This window comes from Berghia stephanieae, chromosome 15 (genome assembly GCF_034508935.2).
Source record: "Berghia stephanieae isolate SIO BIC M18660-M18661 chromosome 15, UCSD_Bste_1.3, whole genome shotgun sequence".
In the NCBI taxonomy this organism is placed as follows: domain Eukaryota; kingdom Metazoa; phylum Mollusca; class Gastropoda; order Nudibranchia; family Aeolidiidae; genus Berghia; species Berghia stephanieae.
In genome coordinates, this window is record NC_088374.1 from 25,384,034 (window position 1) to 25,404,494 (window position 20,461).

A 20,461-nucleotide genomic window follows, 5' to 3' on the forward strand; every position below is an offset into this window, starting at 1 on the left:
TGATATTTGAAGGACGAGATTTCTGGCCATATTTTTTGAACATGTCTTTGTACAGAGTACGGCCACATTAAACTCCAGTAGTTTTGTTACTGCCAAACTCTACACAATAAAAAATAAAAAAACCAAATGTTCTACAAATGTTGCCCGGCCAGAAAACTGGTCCGTCAAATATGGATAAATTAAAATAGGCCTCATCTCGCCATAAACTCTAACAGCTGTTTGAAGCTCTCTCAGGACACCAGAAAACTGGTCCGTCAAATATGGATTAATTAAAATAGGCCTCATCTCGCCATAAACTCTAACAGCTGCTAGAAGCTCTCTAAGGACAAAATAACGATAACTATTGAATTGTAAACTACAATGTATTATTGTGATCAGGCGTCATGTCCCGTCATGTTAAATGGTGCTGTTGACCAGGGACCCCTTGTAAAGCGATTAGAGCACATTTAGTGGATATTGCGCTTTATAAAGCTCAATTTCTTAATTTTAATTTTTTTTTTTTTTTTTTTTTAGAATGTATCAAAGTCAAAACACGAGATTTATAATATTTTTCTCCTCTGGATGCAGTCCTATGCTCATCGTAGTATTTCAAAAGGGCGGTGATGGAGATAATGGCGTCCGCCATTGATCCGATAGTTCAGAACCAATTACTATGCGTCATTACGAGGGAAGTGACGTCACGACTGTTGAACCCCATTAACCAGTAGATTTTGGACCAATCAAAACATGAAATATGTCTCCCACATGCTCGGACAAACATAGTTGGTTGTTTATAAACAATCACGTTAATGAAATCGACCTCTCTCTCTCTCTCTCTCTCTCTCTCTCTCTCTCTCTCTCTCTCTCTCTCTCTCTCTCTCTCTCTCTCTCTCTCTCTCTCTCTCTCTCTCTCTCTCTCCTGATCATTGTTACTGTTTTTATACGGCTAAATGGGTGACCAGTTATCACACGATTTTCTCGATTATATTAATATTATAACCGTTTAAGTTTACACATAGTTTTCTGTGTTGATTCTATCGATCAAGCGGTTGAAGAGTGGGTGTTTTACTTAGACGCATACCATCGATAGTGAAAGATGTGTAATTTGCTATGTTTACCAATAATTGCCATTGTTGACATTATGACGACCGTCCGAGGGGCGTGGTTATCTAAGTGTCTATTGAACTCAGTGACACCGTGCCTAATACATGCGATGTGATTCTAATTGCTATTATAGCCTACTACCATTTATATCATTATTATTATTATTTCCATCTATTATTCTGACCCACATTTCAAATACATAGGAATGGGGGTCATATTGGGGGCAGCGTGGCTCAGCGGTACGGTCTTTGCTTCCTACCCGAAAGGTACCGAGTTCAATCACTCGCCGCTGCGTTGTATGGTCTTGAGCAAGTCACCTCGCCCTAGCTCACTCTGCGGCGCTGCTCTGCGGCGGACGCCTGGGTTATTTCAGTCTTCCCTTGGAATAGACCCTAAAGACAAATTTCCCCTTGGGGATGAATAAAGGGAATTTTATTTATTTTATTATTTTATAACCTAAATGTGTTTCAAGCGCCGTAAAACCCTTAATAATCTAAATGTGTTTCAAGCGCCGTAAAACCCTTAATGACCTAAATGTGTTTCAAGCGCCGTAAAACCCTTAATTACCTAAATGTGTTTCAAGCGCCATAAAACCCTTAATAATCTAAATGTGTTTCAAGCGCCATAAAACCCTTAATGACCTAAATGTGTTTCAAGCGCCATAAAACCCTTAATAATCTAAATGTGTTTCAAGCGCCATAAAACCCTTAATGACCTAAATGTGTTTCAAGCGCCATAAAACCCTTAATAATCTAAATGTGTTTCAAGCGCCATAAAACCCTTAATGACCTAAATGTGTTTCAAGCGCCATAAAACCCTTAATGACCTAAAGTGTTTCAAGCGCCATAAAACCCTTAATAATCTAAATGTGTTTCAAGCGCCATAAAACCCTTAATGACCTAAATGTGTTTCAAGCGCCATAAAACCCTTAATGACCTAAATGTGTTTCAAGCGCCATAAAACCCTTTATAACCTAAATGTGTTTCAAGCGCCGTAAAACCCTTAATAATCTAAATGTGTTTCAAGCGCCGTAAAACCCTTAATGACCTAAATGTGTTTCAAGCGCCGTAAAACCCTTAATGACCTAAATGTGTTTCAAGCGCCGTAAAACCCTTAATTACCTAAATGTGTTTCAAGCGCCGTAAAACCCTTAATAACCTAAATGTGTTTTAAGCGCCCTAAAAAAATAAAAACTTTAAAAAAAACAAAAAACATAAATACGTAGTACGTGTTTACGTCAGATAATGGCAGCGGGTAGGTCTAAGTTAAGTACTTTCACTAGTTGGACTGACAATGGCACGTTGTATGTATGTCATTGTGAGCGATAACATAAACATTTTACGGGCGTTAACTTTGCACTGAATAAACCTACACACTACACACCCGCTTTGTCACAAGCTGAAAGATAAAATTTAAAAAAAAATAATAATTTAAAAATGATTAGCCAAAAAAAACTCGCCCTTCAGTCAAACAAACATTGACGAATTAAAAGATAAAATGACCCTGACCTTGTCAAAGACAAATTCTCAAACCTTGGACTTCAAGAATGAAGCTTCCAATTTGAGAGTTTTGGACAGGATGGGGGTCTCACTCTAAATCGATGATAACATTATTTGAGGGACGAGTTTTCTGGCCACCCCCCCCCCCCTGCCCCGCCTGGAAAAGGCTCTATACTAACATTCTCTCACCGTACTCAGGTGTAAAATAAGTACCTGGCCGTTAACAGCGTTGTCCCTGTTCGAAAAGAAATGTAATGGCGTCTTGTCCCGTTCTAAATGTTAAATGTTGCTGTTGGCCAGGGACCCTTTGTAAAGCGCTTTGAGCATGTTAAGTTGATATTGCTCTAAATAAAAGCTCAATTTTAATCCTTTTTTTTTTAAAAGTAGGTATTTGGTATGGCTGTCCTAGCAGACGGTGTGTGTTTTCTGTGGTGTCCCTTTCGAAGCCTTTTCCATCCACTTTCGGTCCTTGCTTCGTACAGTCCACACCATAGAGAATAGTCTGTGGTCCACACAGTCTCCAACAGCCTTGGGTCTCTCGTTCTTGACAACATTTACATTTTAATCAATCATTTTGGCAACTTGAACAAATCTAGAGTCAGTACCACTTAATCTCAGCTTACAAAAAAAAAAGAAAAAAAAAGGAAAAAACAAAAAAAAAAAGGAAAAAAAAAACAAACAAAAAAAACAAACAAGAAAATAATAATAAATAAAATAAAAAATAAAAATAAATAAATGAATAAGTAAATAAATAAAGAAATAAATAAATAAATAAATGTGCTTTTATAGAAAGCAATATCCACTAAACGTGCTCAACGCGCTTTACAAACGGTCCCTGACCAACACAGCAGCACGTAACATGTAGAACGAGACATGACACCTGTTGTGCGATAATACAATTTTTTTTTTCTTTCGACAGAGACAACGCTGTTAACGGCCAGGTACTTATGTTGACAGAATATATGAATAAAGTATAGAGCCTTTTCCTAGGACTCGACGATGCACCCAGCGAGGCTGGAACCAAGGACCTTCCGATCCAGAAAGCGAGTGCCATACCACAAGACCACCACATACAAAAATATCTGCTGTCGTTGTGAAATGTAACCACAAACAAATTCATTCATTCATTCATTCATTCATTCATTCATTCATTCATTCATTCATTCATCACAACAGCAGCAGCAGCAGCAACAACAAAACAGCAATACGTCCTATTCCCATTCATTCATTCATTGACAACTCCTAAATCCAGTTATAACAACTAACAACAAACTCACAATGCCGGCTATTATGTGAAGCGAGATAATGAACGCGTGCGCACCTCGCCGTCAAGTCCAAGTTTGTTGGTGCGATGAATTAATAGCTGGTTGTTGTTTATGAATGAATGAATGAATGATTTAATGAATGAATGAATGAATGAATGATTTAATGAATGAATGAATGAATGATTTAATGAATGAATGAATGAATGAATGATTTAATGAATGATTTAATGAATGAATGAATGAATGAAGGAATGAATGATTTAATGAATGAATGAATGAATGAATGAATAAATGAATGAATGAATGAATGAATGAATGAATGAATGAATGAAAGGATGAATGAATGAATGAATGAATGAATGAATGAATGAATGAATGAATGAATGATTTAATGAATGAATGACTGGTTTAATGTTTTGTTTTTTTTGTTTTTAAGGGTTTTACGGCGCTTGCAACACATTTAGGTTATATCTGCGCCAGTAAAAAGGAAGAAAATGGGATAGTAAAAAGTTCTAGAATTACAATTAAAGCACTCAAGAGAAAGTAAGACAAAGGGGAACTGAGAACAAATAGGGATCAGATGTAGATTCCAAGAGCATACCACCAATGTACTTAGTTTGAGATCACCTATAAGTCTTATCCGGACACAAGCACAAGATCCAACAAAGAGGGACACACTCAAATACTTACATTATACATTTAAAATAACAAATATAATAATACATAACAGAGAGATGATTTACAAGGAAAAAATATCATCTCCCAAAACAATAACTATGCATTTGACTGTTTCCCTCCAGCAAGGACCAGGGCCAGGAAAAAAACAAGTAATTTCATTCCAAGACAAAAATAGAAAGCATGTTGGAAAACAGATATAAGGGGATAGAAGACACAGTATGTACCTCCCTGCCCACTATGAGAGGTCAGGATCCCCACCCAGGAAGACACAGTATGTACCTCCCTGCCCACTATAGGAGGTCAGGATCCCCACCCAGGAAGACACAGTATGTACCTCCCTGCCCGCTATGGGAGGTCAGGATCCCCACCCAGGAAGACACAGTATGTACCTCCCTGCCCACTATAGGAGGTCAGGATCCCCACCCAGGAAGACACAGTATGTACCTCCCTGCCCGCTATAGGAGGTCAGGATCCCCACCCAGGAAGACACAGTATGTACCTCCCTGCCCGCTATGGGAGGTCAGGATCCCCACCCAGGAAGACACAGTATGTACCTCCCTGCCCACTATGGGAGGTCAGGATCCCCACCCAGACTGATTTAATGAATGAATGAATGAATGAATGAATGAATGAATGAATGAATGAATGAATGAATGAATGAATGAATGAATGAATGGATGAATGAATGGATGAATGAATGAATGGATGAATGAATGAATGAATGAATGGATGAATGAATGAATGAATGAATGAATGAATGAATGAATGAATGAATGAATGAATGAATGGATGAATGAATGAATGGATGGACGACGGCATGTGGCTGACAAATTCTCTGGTCTTTTAATTTCACAGGTCTCTCCATATAAATTGTTGTTGTTGTCGGGACTTATGTCAGGGTATGAAGCATTTATTTATTATTTAATTCTTTATTTTTATTTATTTATTTATTTATTTATTTATTTATTTATTGATTTATCTATTTATTTATTTATTTATATCTATTTATTTATCTATTTCTATTTATTTATTTATTCATTCGTTCGTTCATTCATCTATTTCTATTTATTTATTTATTTATTTATATTTAACATTCTAAAAAATTACCCTCGCTGTCAATATAGCATCATAGTATTATTATTATTATTATTAATCTTTATATTAAAGACAAAACCATCAATAAATCATCTCTATCATACAGGAGGGCTGACCATATATCATATAACAAATCGTAATACCAAATTGGGAATGAGATTAGCGGAAGAGTAGCGTCCCTTGATGGGACGTCACCCATAGTCTGTGACGTCACCGGCGGAAAAGTTATTAGAGAGAGAACGTCATGTTGGTTGTGCGCGTGCGTCTCTCGTCCTCGCGGAACAGACTATGGGCGACGTCCAATCAAGGGACGCTACTCTTCCGCTAATCTTACTCCCTGTTAATTATTGCCCATAGTTTTGATCAAGACAACCACAAGAACCTTTCAAAGAACTGCCATGTCAATTCACACGCGGAGACTAATAAAACAAATAGTCTTCAACAGTCGTAACGTCACTTCCTTCCTAATGACGTATGGTAACTTAGTAACACTGGCTCTAAACTATCGGAACAATGGCGGACGCCGTATGAAATATTTCTCCGGCGAGCTTAAACGCGTATCCAGAGGAAAAAACCCCCATCAATTTGATCATGTTTTGAGTTTTACACATTCTGAACACAAGGCATATGAAAAGGGAATGAAAAGTTCTAGCCAGCATGAAGAATAAAAATTAATGATTTTCTTTGTTTAGAACCAAGATGGCCGCCGTTGCCGGGCGCGTGACATCAGACTACTGAATCCAATTATATTATAACGCATTGTCCTACAAATTATTCGGCATGTTTTATGAAATTATTTTGTAAAAATCAAACAGTGAATACAGGAAACAGTTTGAGATGTATAGACAGTATGAAGATGACGTCACACGGGTCATTGTTATTGTTTTTTGCCATCCGCGTTTATGAGTAATTATTGTATTAACCTGACTATAAACAATCATGGATACACAGTTTTGTGTGTTGGTCCGTTAAACTTACGGATGGCAATGTTGTGAACTTCTTAGCCAAGCGCATACTATATATAAATAGAATGCGTTTGGCCAAGAAGCTCATAAGATTGCCATCCGGAAGTATAACGGACCAACACACAATACTGTGTGTATCCATGAATGTTAATAGTCAAGTTAATACAGTTCAGTGAGCATTACTCATAAACGCGGATGGCAAAAAACAATAACAAAGACTTGGGTGACATCATCTTCGAATTATCATTTGATAGATCGAAGTTGACGTCATTCAGGTCTTTGCTATTGTTTATATAAATAAATAAGACAATAATTTTTCACCACCACCCCCCCCCCCTCCCCCAACCCCACTTACTACCACCACCACCACCCCAATGACGAATAAGCAAGGTGTTCAGGTTGGAATGGTTGGTCACAAATAATAAACGGTAATAAAGTAAACATAAATTACTTCTGTTCTCTCTCTCTCTCTCTCTCTCTCTCTCTCTCTCTCTCTCTCTCTCTCTCTCTCTCTCTCTCTCTCTCTCTCTCTCTCTCTCTCTCTCTCTCTCTCTCTCTCTCTCTATCTATTTACCTATGTCTATCTCCTCACCCCCCACCCCCTTCTCTCTCTCTCTCTCTCTCTCTCTCTCTCTCTCTCTCTCTCTCTCTCTCTCTCTCTCTCTCTCTCTCTCTCTCTCTCTCTCTCTCACACACACACACACACACACACACACACACCAAAACAACAAAAACACGATCACTCACACACACACACACACACACACACACACACACACACACAACCCGCTATGACACACTGTATTCCTATCACAGCGAATCCCCATTAAATAAATTATTCTATTATAGTTGTAGTAAAAGGTCAGGACACAGTACCAAATTCTACACACAACACAACACACAACTCCTACTCTAGAATAACCCATATTTAAACATTTGGCCAGAAAACGCGTCCTTCAAATATCGATCGATTTAAATGACCCTCATCTTGGCAACAACAAATAAAACTCTCAAACCTGGGACTTCGCGAAGTCCCAGGTTTGAGAGGGGTTTTTTTTTTTTTTTCCAAGATGAGGGTCATTTAAATCGATCGATATTTGAAGGACGCGTTTTATGGCTAAATTTTTAAATATGGGTTTGTCGAGAGTACGGCCGTACACTATCCACCTACACCTATTATTATCTACAACACAGCACTACGGTTTGGGGATGGCCGGTGTCGCACGCCAGAATGACTCTATCGCCAAAAAGACTCTAGAGTTAAATTGGCGTACGCGAGACACGACTCCAGAGTTAACCTCGCGGCCACGAGACTATCTCTAGAGTGTGCCTCGCGTACGCCAATTTAACTCTAGAGTCTTTTTATTTTGGTAGAGTCATTCTCGCGTGGTAGGTACACCGGCCTAAGCTTTCATCAGTTTTAGTCACACAAGTTTGAAGGCACTCCTCTGCCTATAGGGTCCCGATAGCTCAGTAGATAGAGCACTCACTCGCTTCACACGCAAAAGGGACCGAGATCGACCCCGGGTCGCGGTCTCGATAAATTGTCTGACCCCCGCGTCCAGCCAGCAGGGATTGGGTAGCACTCAGGTGTAAAATGAGTACCTACACTACCTGGTCGTTAACAGCGTTTTCTCTATCAGGTAAATTTTGAATAATAAATATCGCCGAACGGACGTCATATCTAAAAAGTTCTACGTGTTTCATGTTGCTGTTGGTCAGAGGCCCTGTAAAGCGCTTTGAGCATGTTTAGTGGATATTGCGCTATATAAGATAAAAATGCTTGAAAATAACCCTAGTTTTCGGCCCCCGACATGATTTTGTTTGTTTTGTTTTTTAAGAGTTTTACGGCGCTTGCAACACATTAAGGTCATATCAACGCCAGTAAAAAGGAAGAAAATGGGATAGTAAAAAGTTCTAGAATTACAATTAAAGCACAAAAGAAAAGGTAAGACAAAGGGGAATTGGTTCAAATAGGGAACAGGTGTAGATTCCAAGAGCACATTATCAAAGTACAACAAAAGATGAAGTGAATTGAAAAGTGCCAGAAGACAATAGAGAACTAAAAAATGTTCGGCAGTTGATGGGGTTTGAACCCAAGACCTTATTGGTACGACAACTCCGCCTGGCCGGTGAGAGCGTGACTCTACCGTATGAACTATCCACGAACCCTAAAAAATTCGTATCTAACTAAGGTCATTCAATACTGATCCCTCTCTCACCGACTACTGGGGGTAGCGGGTACAACACACACAACCACAGCGAAGTAAGTAGGCCAGCAGTTAAGCTTAATAGCCAATATTCTCAACACAAACATGTACGTAAGTCTCATCCAGACACAAAACATGTCCCAACTAAGAGGAATACACGCAAATGTTTACAAATCATTTATAACATGTAAACAAAACATAACACAGAGATGATTTACAAGATAAAAAATATCGTCTCTGAAATCTCCAACTATACATTTGACTGTTTCCCTCCAAGCTAAGGTGTCCGGCCAGGGCCAGGACAAAACCAGGCAGTATCATTCCAAGACAAAGACAGAAAACTTATATAGGGGGATGGAAGATAGAGTAAGTCAGGAACCACACCCCGTCATCCCGATATAAAACCTCCACGAGACGGTGGAGAGCACTATTCACCAAATTATGTGCTTTACGAAAAAGGGGGTCGTTAGTCAACAGCAACACTTAACACGTAAGATGCGATGAATCATGAAGTCTGTTAGGCGATGTTACAACTTTGTTTTGTCCAGTTGTTCTTAGTGAGTGAGAGAAGCCTCAAGTAGTCCTTCAGAGCCATTGGGCCCGTGGAGCCGGGAGTTTATCCCGGTTTCTATAGCGTGCAACGGACAAAAACAACTTCTTGCTACCCATAGGACAGGACGCCAAGTACTCTCTAGCAGACCCCGCTACCCAATGGGCATGATCTACAGAGAGTTCAAAGTTGACGCCACTCCGATCTTTGTTATTGTTTTTTGCAATCCGCGTTTATGAGTACTTCTCACTAAACTGTATTAACCAGACTATAAACGTTCATGGTTACACACAGTTTTGTGTGTTGGTCCGTTATACTTCCGAGTGGCATGTTGCGAATTTCTACGCCAGGCGCATACTATCTATAATACATTTCCATGTGCTCGAGGTCATTGGTCACATTGGAATATTATGTGCTCAATGTGACCCACCCACATAGTGAAAAGTGTTCAGTTTTTGAAACATCTTATATCACAATTCAGTAGTCTGATGTCACGCCGCCCGGCAACGGTGGCCATCTTGGTTCTAAACAAAGAAAATCATTACTTTTTATTCTTCATGCTGGCTGGAACTCTTCATATGCCTTGTGATCAGAATGTGTAAAAATCAAAACATGATCAAATTTATGTATTTTTTCCTCTGGATACGCTTTTATGCTCGCCGGAGAAATATTTCATACGGGCGTCCGCCATTGTTTCGATAGTTTAAAGCCAGTGTTACTAAGTTACCATGCGTCATTAGGAAGGAAGTGACGTTACGACTGTTGAAGAGTATTGGTCATTTCGTCCAGCTTGACACATGGGTATGATTACAACTTTCATAAACAAAGCAGCGTGTTTGCATTTCTGAAGAAACATCCAATCGTTGGACAGCAACAAATCATGTGATTGATGACTTGGACGAAAGCATGAATATAGATCGTACCCATTAACTGCTGGGTGGGCAGAGGGGGGGGGGAGGGGGGGGGTCAGAAGAAAAATGGACTGCACCTGAGATCGATCTAGGTGAGCGGCGAGTGCTCTATCAACTGAACTATATAGTATGCCCTTGGCTAAGAAGATCACAACATTGCCATCCGGAAGTATGACGGACCAAAACATAAAACCATGTGTAAATTGAACGTTTATAGTCAGGTTAATACAGTTTAGTGAGAATTACTCATAAACGCGGATGGCAAAAAGCAACAACGAAGACATCAGTGACGTCAACTTTCCTATCTATCGAGACTCGTACAACTTTTTTGGAATTTCTTAGTTGGCAGCCAAAAGCTCGTTGATGTGTTGTGCGTGCTATTTGCCTAACTCTCCACCGACTCTACCTACACTACTAGTCCGCCGTACTCTGGAAAAACCCATTTTTGAAAATTTGGCCAGAAAAAGTCGTTCCTCAATAAATATCGATCAATTTAAATGACCCTCATCTTGGAAAAAAAACAAACAAAAAAAAAAAAAACTTTCAAACCTGGGACTTCGCGAAGTCTTCCAGTAAGTCCCAGGTTTGAGAGTTGTTTGTTTTTGTTTGTTTGTTTTTTTGCCAAGATGAGGGTCATTTAAATCGATCGATATTTGAAGGACGAGTTTTCTGGCCAAATTTTAAAAGATGGGTTTTTCCAGAGTACGGCGGACTTTACTGGTGGCTGACTGGATGGCTGGCCCCACCATCCCGTGGTCGTGGCCACTTTGCTTGCTTGCCCAGAGATGCCAACCTAGTCTTTTGAAAACCCATATTTTCAAGACCAAAAACCTGTATTTTAGGACAAAAACCTGTATTTTAGGACAGGACAAAAACCTGTATTTTAGGACAAAAACCTGCATTTACTGCGCCGTGCAGAAATTGACATCAACGCGAACAATAGCAAGGCAAATTATCTCAAGAAATGACAGAAAGACACAAAGAAAATAAGTTCTGCATGAAAACATTTTTCGTGTTGTGATCGTAATTTCGTGGATTTTTCACTCCAACCAAATCCCGTATTCTTCATGATAATAACCGTATGCCCGTATTTCGGAAGAAAAACCGTACAGAATACGGGAAACCCGTACTGGTTGGCGTCTCTGCTTGCCCCGTGCCTTTGCCTGAGACTTGATGTCACCTTGTGACCCCTGACCCCGGTGACTCGGAGCCAAAGGAATGGGGACAGTTTGAGGCCTTGCGTCCTGGGTTCGGTTTAACTCCAACCAGATATTATCATAATTTAAAATCTTGACACGTGTACACACTTATATCACTGGTTATCGGCGGCTATGCGGTCTGGTGGTGTAGATAGACATTCGCCTTCGGATCGGAAGGCACTGGGTTCGAGCGTAGCCATCGTTATATTATAGCCTGATACTGAAATCCAAATGGACTGGCAGTTTGACGTCATTATTTGGTTTTTGCACCGCTTAGTGAGTTGTCGTTAGCAGAGCTCGTGGAAACAAGTTATTTCATTGGTTGAACTGTTGAATACAACTCACGATTTGTTTTCTTTTGTGGCAAAAGACTGGCATTTTGACGTCATTTTTTGTCAGTATCAGGCCATAACTTGACGAAGGCCACGCTTTGACCCACAATGACTTATATTGTGACGTCACGATTTAGGTTTCAGCTAAAAAAAGACCAACAAAAAACGATAAGTATTGAAATGAAAGCTTCAAATTATTAAACGAAGACGCGTAGTGTGGACGTTTCGGGTTTCCCCTATAACAACAAAACACGATGAATGAAACACAAAGGACTAATGAGAGATGTGTGAATGGCGTAGCTAAGGCGAATAAACAACAAACAAACAAACAAAAATGTTTCATCACCTAAACTAAGCCATTCACACATCTCTTCTCAATCATCCTTATTGTTTCATTCATCGCGTTTTGTTGATAAAGGGGAAACCCGAAACGTCCAGAGTAGTATCAATTTTTGTGTAATAAATAGGAGCGTGTATCCCAATAACAAAGAAAACAGAGTGGTTTTGCATTTTCGGCTCCAACCATAATATGGAATTCTTGACCACCTAAAACCCGACAATGTGAAAGTCTACCTGTCTTCAAACAGCATTTAAAAACAATTTTGTTTTATTCTGCTTTTCGTGATTCTATGTGAACTTCGAACAAGATGAAGATGTGTGTGTGTGTGAGAGAGTGAGAGAGAGAGAGAGAGAGAGAGAGAGAGAAAGAGAGAGAGAGAGAGAGAGACTGTTGTGGTGATTTTGTAGCCGAATGAATGAACTTGTGTGATATCAACAACAACAACAACAACAAAACAAAAAAAACTATTGTAAAGCACCTTTGAGCACTATTCGTGGATACTGGCGCTATATGAAATAATAATTATAACAACATTTCAATGTCGATCTTCCAAGCAGCAACATTCCCATTATTCAAAGTTTGAAGCTGTCTCGTGAGTTGTCGTTAGTAATGCTGAACTACAGTTTTCTGACCAAAAATGTGAAACAATTGTTTGTTTGTTTTCTTTAATTTAAGTTAATTTTATTCTTTTTTTTTTCGGGGGGGGGGGGGGGGGGGGGGGGGGGGTCAGAGAACAGTAGTAGAAGGGGGATTTCCGGCAGAATGTCCTGACGTGGGCTCGAACTCGCTGCCCTCATCTTCAGGTCAAAGTTGGAAACAAGCCGGACGGACAGCAGCAGATTAGCTCTCAGCATTGGCTCTGCGTCAACCACAGTCCAGAGGCCACGTACACGCTTAAGTGACTTGAATTGTCAACTTGACTCGGTGTCAGTTATTTCGGGAACGCAGGATCGAGGAAGGCAGGTAGATCTCGAGGGGAAAAGGTAAAGGTAGGAAAAGGCCACGGCTGCCAGATACCCCGAGCGTGGCCAAAATTGGCCATACAGAGGGCCAAAATTGGCCGTACAGAGGGCCAAAATTGGCCGTACAGAGGGCAAAAATTGGCCGTACAAAGAATCGTGTTCTTATTATCATTATAGTATTTTACATTTGTTTTGTTTATATTTCAAAAACAACAAAAGCGTTTTTCCTAGATTAGTCGATATTTTTTTTTTTGTTTATCAATACCGATGATTCTTTCAAAGAAAGATATTAGTGTTTGGCCACGCGAGGTGACGATGACTACGATGTTACTAGTGTGCATGTGTGTGACTGTGTCTATGGCAATATATTGTATCGTTATAAATGTGTAACCAAATGACAAATTGCCACTTTTTTTTAGGACAATAAAGATATATTATTATTATTATTATTATCATTATTATTATTATTATTATTATTATTATTATTATTATTATTATTATTATTATTATTATTATTATTATTACTATGATTATTATTATGATTATTACTATTATTATTATTATTATAGTTTAGCCACTTTTTAAGTCTAAAATTGGCCAGGACAACGTGTGTCCATCTGGCAGGCCTGGAAAAGGCGAAGGTATGTCGTTTGTAGTATTGTATTCTGTGTGTGGTTGGTTGTGTGGTATGGAGTGTGTGTGTGTGTGTGTGTGTGCGTGTGTGTGCGTGTGTGTGTGTGTGTGTGTGTGTGTGTGCTATTTGTAGCTGTACATATCATAAGAAGAGAGGAAATGGATGATGGGGGTGGTAGGAAGACAAGACTATGAGGAGATGGATGGATAGATAGTGGGCGATGGGATGGAAGGACGGACGGATGGATGAATAAGTTATACAGATGGAATATATAAAATGACACGACGTGGGTTAATATATATATATATATTGTCCCTGTCGGAAAAAAGTATAATATCGCCTAACAGGCGTCATGTTGCATGTTGCTGTTGGTCAGGGACCCTTTTTAAAGCGCTTTGAGCACATTTAGTGGATATTGAGCAATATAAAAGTACAAGTTTATTTTTTTACATATTGCATTATTTTGATTGTGAATTCATCTTTTCTTTCTATTTTGATTTCCCCCTTTCTACTCGGTGCGTTTTTCTTTTGCATCCGCTACACTCCCCGATATAATTTATAACGGGGATGAAAAAAAAAGGGGGGGGGGGGGGGGGGGGGGGGCTGCCAGATGGCCACACAGAGAATAGTGTTTCTATTTCTATTAATATTTTTCTTTTTTTCTAATGAATCTCTGTTTTTAAGTTATTTTCTTTTCTTTTTTTTTTAATGTAATTTTCAAAAACAACTTTTACCCTAGATTATATGATTTATTTTTTTTTTCATTTAATTTATTTATTTTGGCTTTTCAAAACCGATGAGAATTTCAACGTGGTCAGAGCAGTAAATTGTGTTTGGCCACGTGAGGGTCTGTTTGGCCAGTTTTGAAGTTGAAATTGGCCACGATGAACTGTGGTCAACTGGCAGCCCTGGATGAGGGGTGGGGGAGGGAGGGAGGGAGAGGGAGGGATGGGCTGTATGGTATGAATGCAGAGAGAAGGAAGGCAAAATGAGAGAGGAGGCTCATATTTCATTGCAGGACATAAATTACCGATGCCTTAAGGATGACAACTGGAGTCCTTCAAATACCTACATAATACATCTCCTCCTATGGGGGACAATATTATACATAGATAGTATGCGCTTGGCTAAGAAGCTCACAACGTTGCCATCCGTCCGGAAGTATAACGAACCAACATACAAAACTATGTGTGTAACCTTTTATAGCCTGGTTAATACAGTTTAGTGAGAATTACTCATAAATGCGGATGACAAAAAACAATAACAAAGACATGAGTTACGTCAACTTCATTCTATCTATAGTGATGTCAAAATAATGGTTCCAATCTCCCTGGAAGTGTGTAAGAAAGAACTGAACAAGCGAGTGTGAAAGGTGCCAGACAAAGCAAGAAAAAAAAAGAATACAAGAAATAAAACCATCCCAAAAAATCAGTCTACCTCGACTGGAAGTGTGAATACCTTCAACAGTCGTGGCGTCACTTCCCTCGTAATGACGCATGGTAACTTAGTAACTGGCTCTAAACTATCGGAACAATGGCGGGCGCCCTTATGAAATATTTCTCAGACGAGCATAAAAGCGTATCCAGAGGAAAAAAACATTATAAATAAATAAAATCATGTTTTGACTTTTACACATTCTGATCACAAGACATTTGAAAAGTTCTAGCCACCATGAAGAATAAAAAGTACAGATGTTCTATCTTTAGAACCACGATGGCCGCCGTTGCTGGGCGACGTGACACCATACGATTGAATCCAATTGAAACCAGAAGATCAGAACGATGGCATATTATTTTCTAGGTCAATCACGCGCTGGTCGTCAACAGATCGTCCATCTTCGATATGTTATACCCACCCAGTATTCAAAAGTTTGACTTTTATACATTCTAATCTCACGACATGCGAAAAAATAATAGCCAGCATGAAGAATAAAGAGTACCGATTTTCTTTTGTTTAGAACCGAGCTGCTGGTTGCTAGGAGGACGTGACATCAGGCTATTGCATCCTATTAGGTGGGTTTTTATTTTTTATTTTTTTTTTTTAAAGGAGCTTCTTTCAACACAAACGAGCATCTAGCGGGGAATTTAAACAACGACGGTGTCAAACACAATCTCAAATGAGGACCTGAGAGCGACAGCTGAAGTGGATAGTCTCATTAAAAGGAGAAGATGGCAATGGCTGGGGCATGTCTGTCACAGACCTGATGAAACACAGATATGGAAGGCTCTCGGGTGCTTAAATGACCTAAATAGTGTCGAAAGCGCCGTTAAACACCTAAAACAAACAAACAAACAAGGAAGGCTCTGCGATGGACACCCCAAGGAAAGAGGAAGAGAGGCCGCCCCAAGGAGACGTACAGTAGAGAGGGACTTAAAGCAGAGAGGTCTGTCTTTCCCTCGAGATGGTCCCAAGAATAGCTGCTGACAGGACCTGGTGGAGATCCCTGGCATCGCCTCAAGAGCCAGCAGGCCTGGAGAGGATTGAGTGAGTGTGTGTGTGTGAGTGAGTGAGTGTGTGAGTGAGTGAGTGAGTGAGTGAGTGAATGAGTGAGTGAGTGGGTGAGTGAGTGAGTGTGTGAGTGAGTGTGTGATGTCATATCTCGCTCACATTGGACTCCACGTGTGCAAGTCGGCCAGGACATAAAAGCCAGAAACCCAAATCCAATACAGTCAAAAGCCTGAAACTTATTTTGAGATGTGACCTCTGTCCCCATAGCTCAGTTGGTAGAGCACTCGCTTCACATACAAATGAAAGGAGATCGATTCCGGGTGCAGTCGAGATTATATTCTGACCCCCTTGGGCTTCTGTCTGACTCCTGACCGAAATTATGAAAAAAAAATGATTATTATTTTCTCAAAATACGTCTGACGCGTTCCGTCGGTTTGTTTTGTTTGTAATCTACCAGGCTAAGGCCGGTTTGGCCAGTGTACCAGAATGCATCACTGGTGCCACCCACAACATCGCCCACCATCAAGGAATGGAATATTCTATAATTATTATACTTTTCGAAGGCTATGCCAGTTGTGAGATAACGGTTTACATACTACAGACTTTAATTCAAGAAAATTGTGTGCGCACCATAGAAGTCGGCGTGGTGCGCACTCTCATAATCAACCCCCCCCCCCCCCCTCTCACATTCCTTTTTGTAAAAAGGTTGAAGGACCAGAGCGAGCAGTCACGACCTTCCCCCAACCCCCCTCCCTAACATCCTCCAAAGGGACATAAATCATGTCTTAAGTCATGTCATTTTTGGATAGCCACCATAATCTTTCTCCCCTCTTAACACCCCCCCCCCCCCCCCCCCCCCCCCCCCCCCTCTCCCACCTTTCCACAGCACACGCGTGTTGAATATCATCAGGGTAATCATTTGTAATCTCTCTCTCTCTCTCTCTCTCTCTCTCTCTCTCTCTCTCTCTCTCTCTCTCTCTCTCTCTCTCTCTCTCTCTCTCTCTCTCTCTCTCTCTCTCTCTCTCTCTCCCTCTCTCTCTCTCTCTCCCTCTCTCTCTCTCTCTCCCTCTCTCTCTCTCTCTCACCCACACACACACACACAGACGTATTTTCACTACTGAATAGAATACAAATGACTGGAATTGTGTGACAACTACATCAACTGTCCTTTATCCTATAAGCTTAACATATTTTTCTTGAATTTATTTGTACTTCGCTTCGTTCTGTTTGTTTTGTTTGTTTTTTTTTTTTTTTTGTTTTTTTTTTTTTGTTTGTTTGTTTGTTTTTTTTTAATATTATTATCATATGTTGTTGTTGTTGTTTTTTGTTTTATTTCTGTTTATTTTAATTTTTACACCACCCGCACTGTTTGCTTGGGGGTTTTATTTTCTCCTTGTTTTTTAAGTGTGCATGGTATGTTTGTTTTTATTGTAAACAACGAAACAAGAGTGAAAAGTTAAAAGCTGCCTTCTTATTCACGATCACGAAAGACGAAAATGAAAAAGTCGAAACAGGGAAGCAGTGAGGCGAATCTAGGATTTAATAAGATTGAAATCAAGCACACCTTTTTTTATTTTCTTCTTTTCTCCGAGCAGTCAGGGTCGTCAATGCCTGCCAATGCAGTACTTTTTACCCAAAACATTTTTGGGGATGAAAATCTTTAGCCATTCGTTTAATCATATCTTTAACTTTTTACGAAACAACGAATCAAATTATTAACATCTATGAATTTGTTGTCTCTTTTTTTTTTTCTTCATTTTAGTGGAAGTAGTGGAATAGATGTGATATTAACAGTGACGCAAAACAAAATAAAAATTAGTAGTCATTTCAGTTTTCTGTCATAAAATCCACAAGAATCTCTTCTAAACGGAAAAGAACAAATTTACAGTTGGCATATCCCTTCGCTACTTATTTTTTTATATATTTTTTTAATTATTATTATTTATATTCTTTTCACCTTTTTAACTTTCATCATTTAATTCCCCCCTTCGCCTTCGCCTACCGGAGTACACAATGTATAGAATGTAACGGAATGCCTCTGACAAGGCCGGATAATATGGGTGGCAAAACACATACACCGTCCTCCATTCAAACTGGGGGTGTAATTTTGTACCGCTGGAGTTGGAACTCAAAGTGTGTGTGTGTGTGTGTGTGTGTGTGTGTGTGTATGTGTGTGTGTGTTTGTGTGTGTGTGTGGGGGGGGGGGGTATACATGTACTACTTTCATTATTATTTTTCTTTTCTAAAGATTTTAAACTATAGCGAGAGAAAGATTTAAAAAAAGAAAAAGATGAATGGAAGGAATGAGGGGTGAAAAAAAAGGGGGGGAGGGGGAGGGGGGTGAAGGAAGGAGGAATTTAGATGGACAGAATTAGAGAAATGAGTAGTAGTAGTAGTAGTAGTAGTAGTAGTAGTAGTAGTAGTAGTAGTAGTAGTAGTAGTAGTAGTAGTAGTAGTAGTAGTAGAAGAAGAAGAAGAAGAAGAAGAAGAAGAAGAAGAAGAAGAAGAAGAAGAAGAAGAAGAAGAAGAAGAAGAAGAAGAAGAAGAAGAAGAAGAAGAAGAAGAGAAGAAGAAGAAGAAGAAGAAGAAGAAGAAGAAGAAGAAGAAGAAGAAGAAGAAGAAGAAGAAGAAGAAGAAGAAGAAGAAAGGGAAGTAAAAAGAGGAGGAGGAGAAGTGAATGAGACGCCATACCTGGTAGTCCAGACGGATAGAAAGAAGGCGTAAATCCAATTTCTGTGGATTCCAGGCCACTGTCAGAGCCTGCATGGATGGAAACCCAAATAGAAACATGAAGGACGTCATCAAATATGGACAAATAACAAGAACGTCATCAAATATGGACAAATAACAAGAACGTCATCAAATATGGACAAATAACAAGAACGTCATCAAATATGGACAAATAACAAGAACGTCATCAAATATGGACAAATAACAAGAACGTCATCAAATATGGACAAATAACAAGAACGTCATCAAATATGGACAAATAACAAGAACGTCATCAAATATGGACAAATAACAAGAACGTCATCAAATATGGACAAATAACAAGAACGTCCTCGAATATGGACAAATAAGAAGAACGTCCTCAAATATGGACAAATAACAATCTTGATAATATCAAATATAACGTTTTTTAAAATTACTCTCCAATAACAACCATGCACGGAAATGAACTCAAAATATGTATTTCAAGCAACCCAAATTCAATTAAGAAGAATGCATGTATTGATTAACGCACAAAACATGGAACAGTTTTGTTTTTTTTTAAATTTAAATAAAAAATGCTAAAATTATCAATGAATCTAAAAACGCCCTCGTCCATTTTCAAGGCAAATATCACTGATATGGAATGACACAATGTGATAAGAAGACAAACAACAATTGAATTAATACTCAAAATAGTCTATTTTAAGAATCGCATATGCAACAGATTTGATGTGTTCAAATCTGCACCCTTTCGGTTACACACGTGTGACTTAATGTCAGGCCTGGTAACCCAAATAAATTGCTATGTGGGGTCATTGGTGAAATGGACATTCAATACTCTCAAACCACCACCAAATATTGTCCACACTACACCATAACTCACCTGTAAATGTGTGAACGTCGACTACAGCTTACTCTCAAACCACCACAAAATATTGTCCACACACTACACCATAACTCACCTGTAAATGTGTGAACGTCGACTACAGCTTACTCTCAAACCACCACAAATTATTGTCAACACACTACACCATAACTCACCTGTAAATGTGTGAACGTCGACTACAGCTTAAAACTTATTAGAAATTGTGATCTACTGCACAGCAATGCTATTATTGTGTCAAAATGGTTTGTGGGGTTTTGTGCCTTTGTGTCAGTGTATTTTAGTGGCCAGTGGCTAGAAAACCACCATTTGGCACAGTCCTCATTCAATACAGTAAGCAGACACTTCATATTCCAAAAGTTGAATCAGAAAATAGGAATTTGAGGCTGCTGACTGAATGTGGATGCCTACCTGAATCGACTCTGTTCCTGTGCCAGGGTCCAGCAACGCCTTCGAGGTTAGAGAAATCCAGGTAGTCACCAGGGACTTCATACTCCTCTGTGGGAAAAACAATTGGAAAAAGTCAGTGTTTTGTTTTTGACTTGAACTCACTCAATCCTAGAGATTTATACTACTTTTCATGATTGGAAAAAATGTATTAAAATTTAGCATGTACATAGATAGTTTTATTCAATTATCATTAACATGCAAAAACTAAAAACATTAGCTTTGATACTACGCCTATAATTTGTCTC

General features: G+C 39.3%; 1 protein-coding gene across 1 annotated transcript in view; it reads right to left on the reverse strand.

Moving 5' to 3' along the window:
- The window catches only part of LOC144960437 (uncharacterized), a gene marked incomplete at its 3' end in the record, with an annotated part of 44,145 nt that overhangs the window by 15,108 nt on the left and 8,576 nt on the right, over positions 1 to 20,461 (reverse strand). Inside the window, exons 3-4 of the mRNA XM_078893519.1 lie at positions 20,178 to 20,264; positions 18,863 to 18,931 (exon numbers count right to left, since the gene is read on the reverse strand). Of these exons, the coding sequence (XP_078749645.1) occupies positions 18,863 to 18,931; positions 20,178 to 20,264 (156 nt within the window). The remainder of the gene's footprint in view (positions 1 to 18,862; positions 18,932 to 20,177; positions 20,265 to 20,461) is intronic.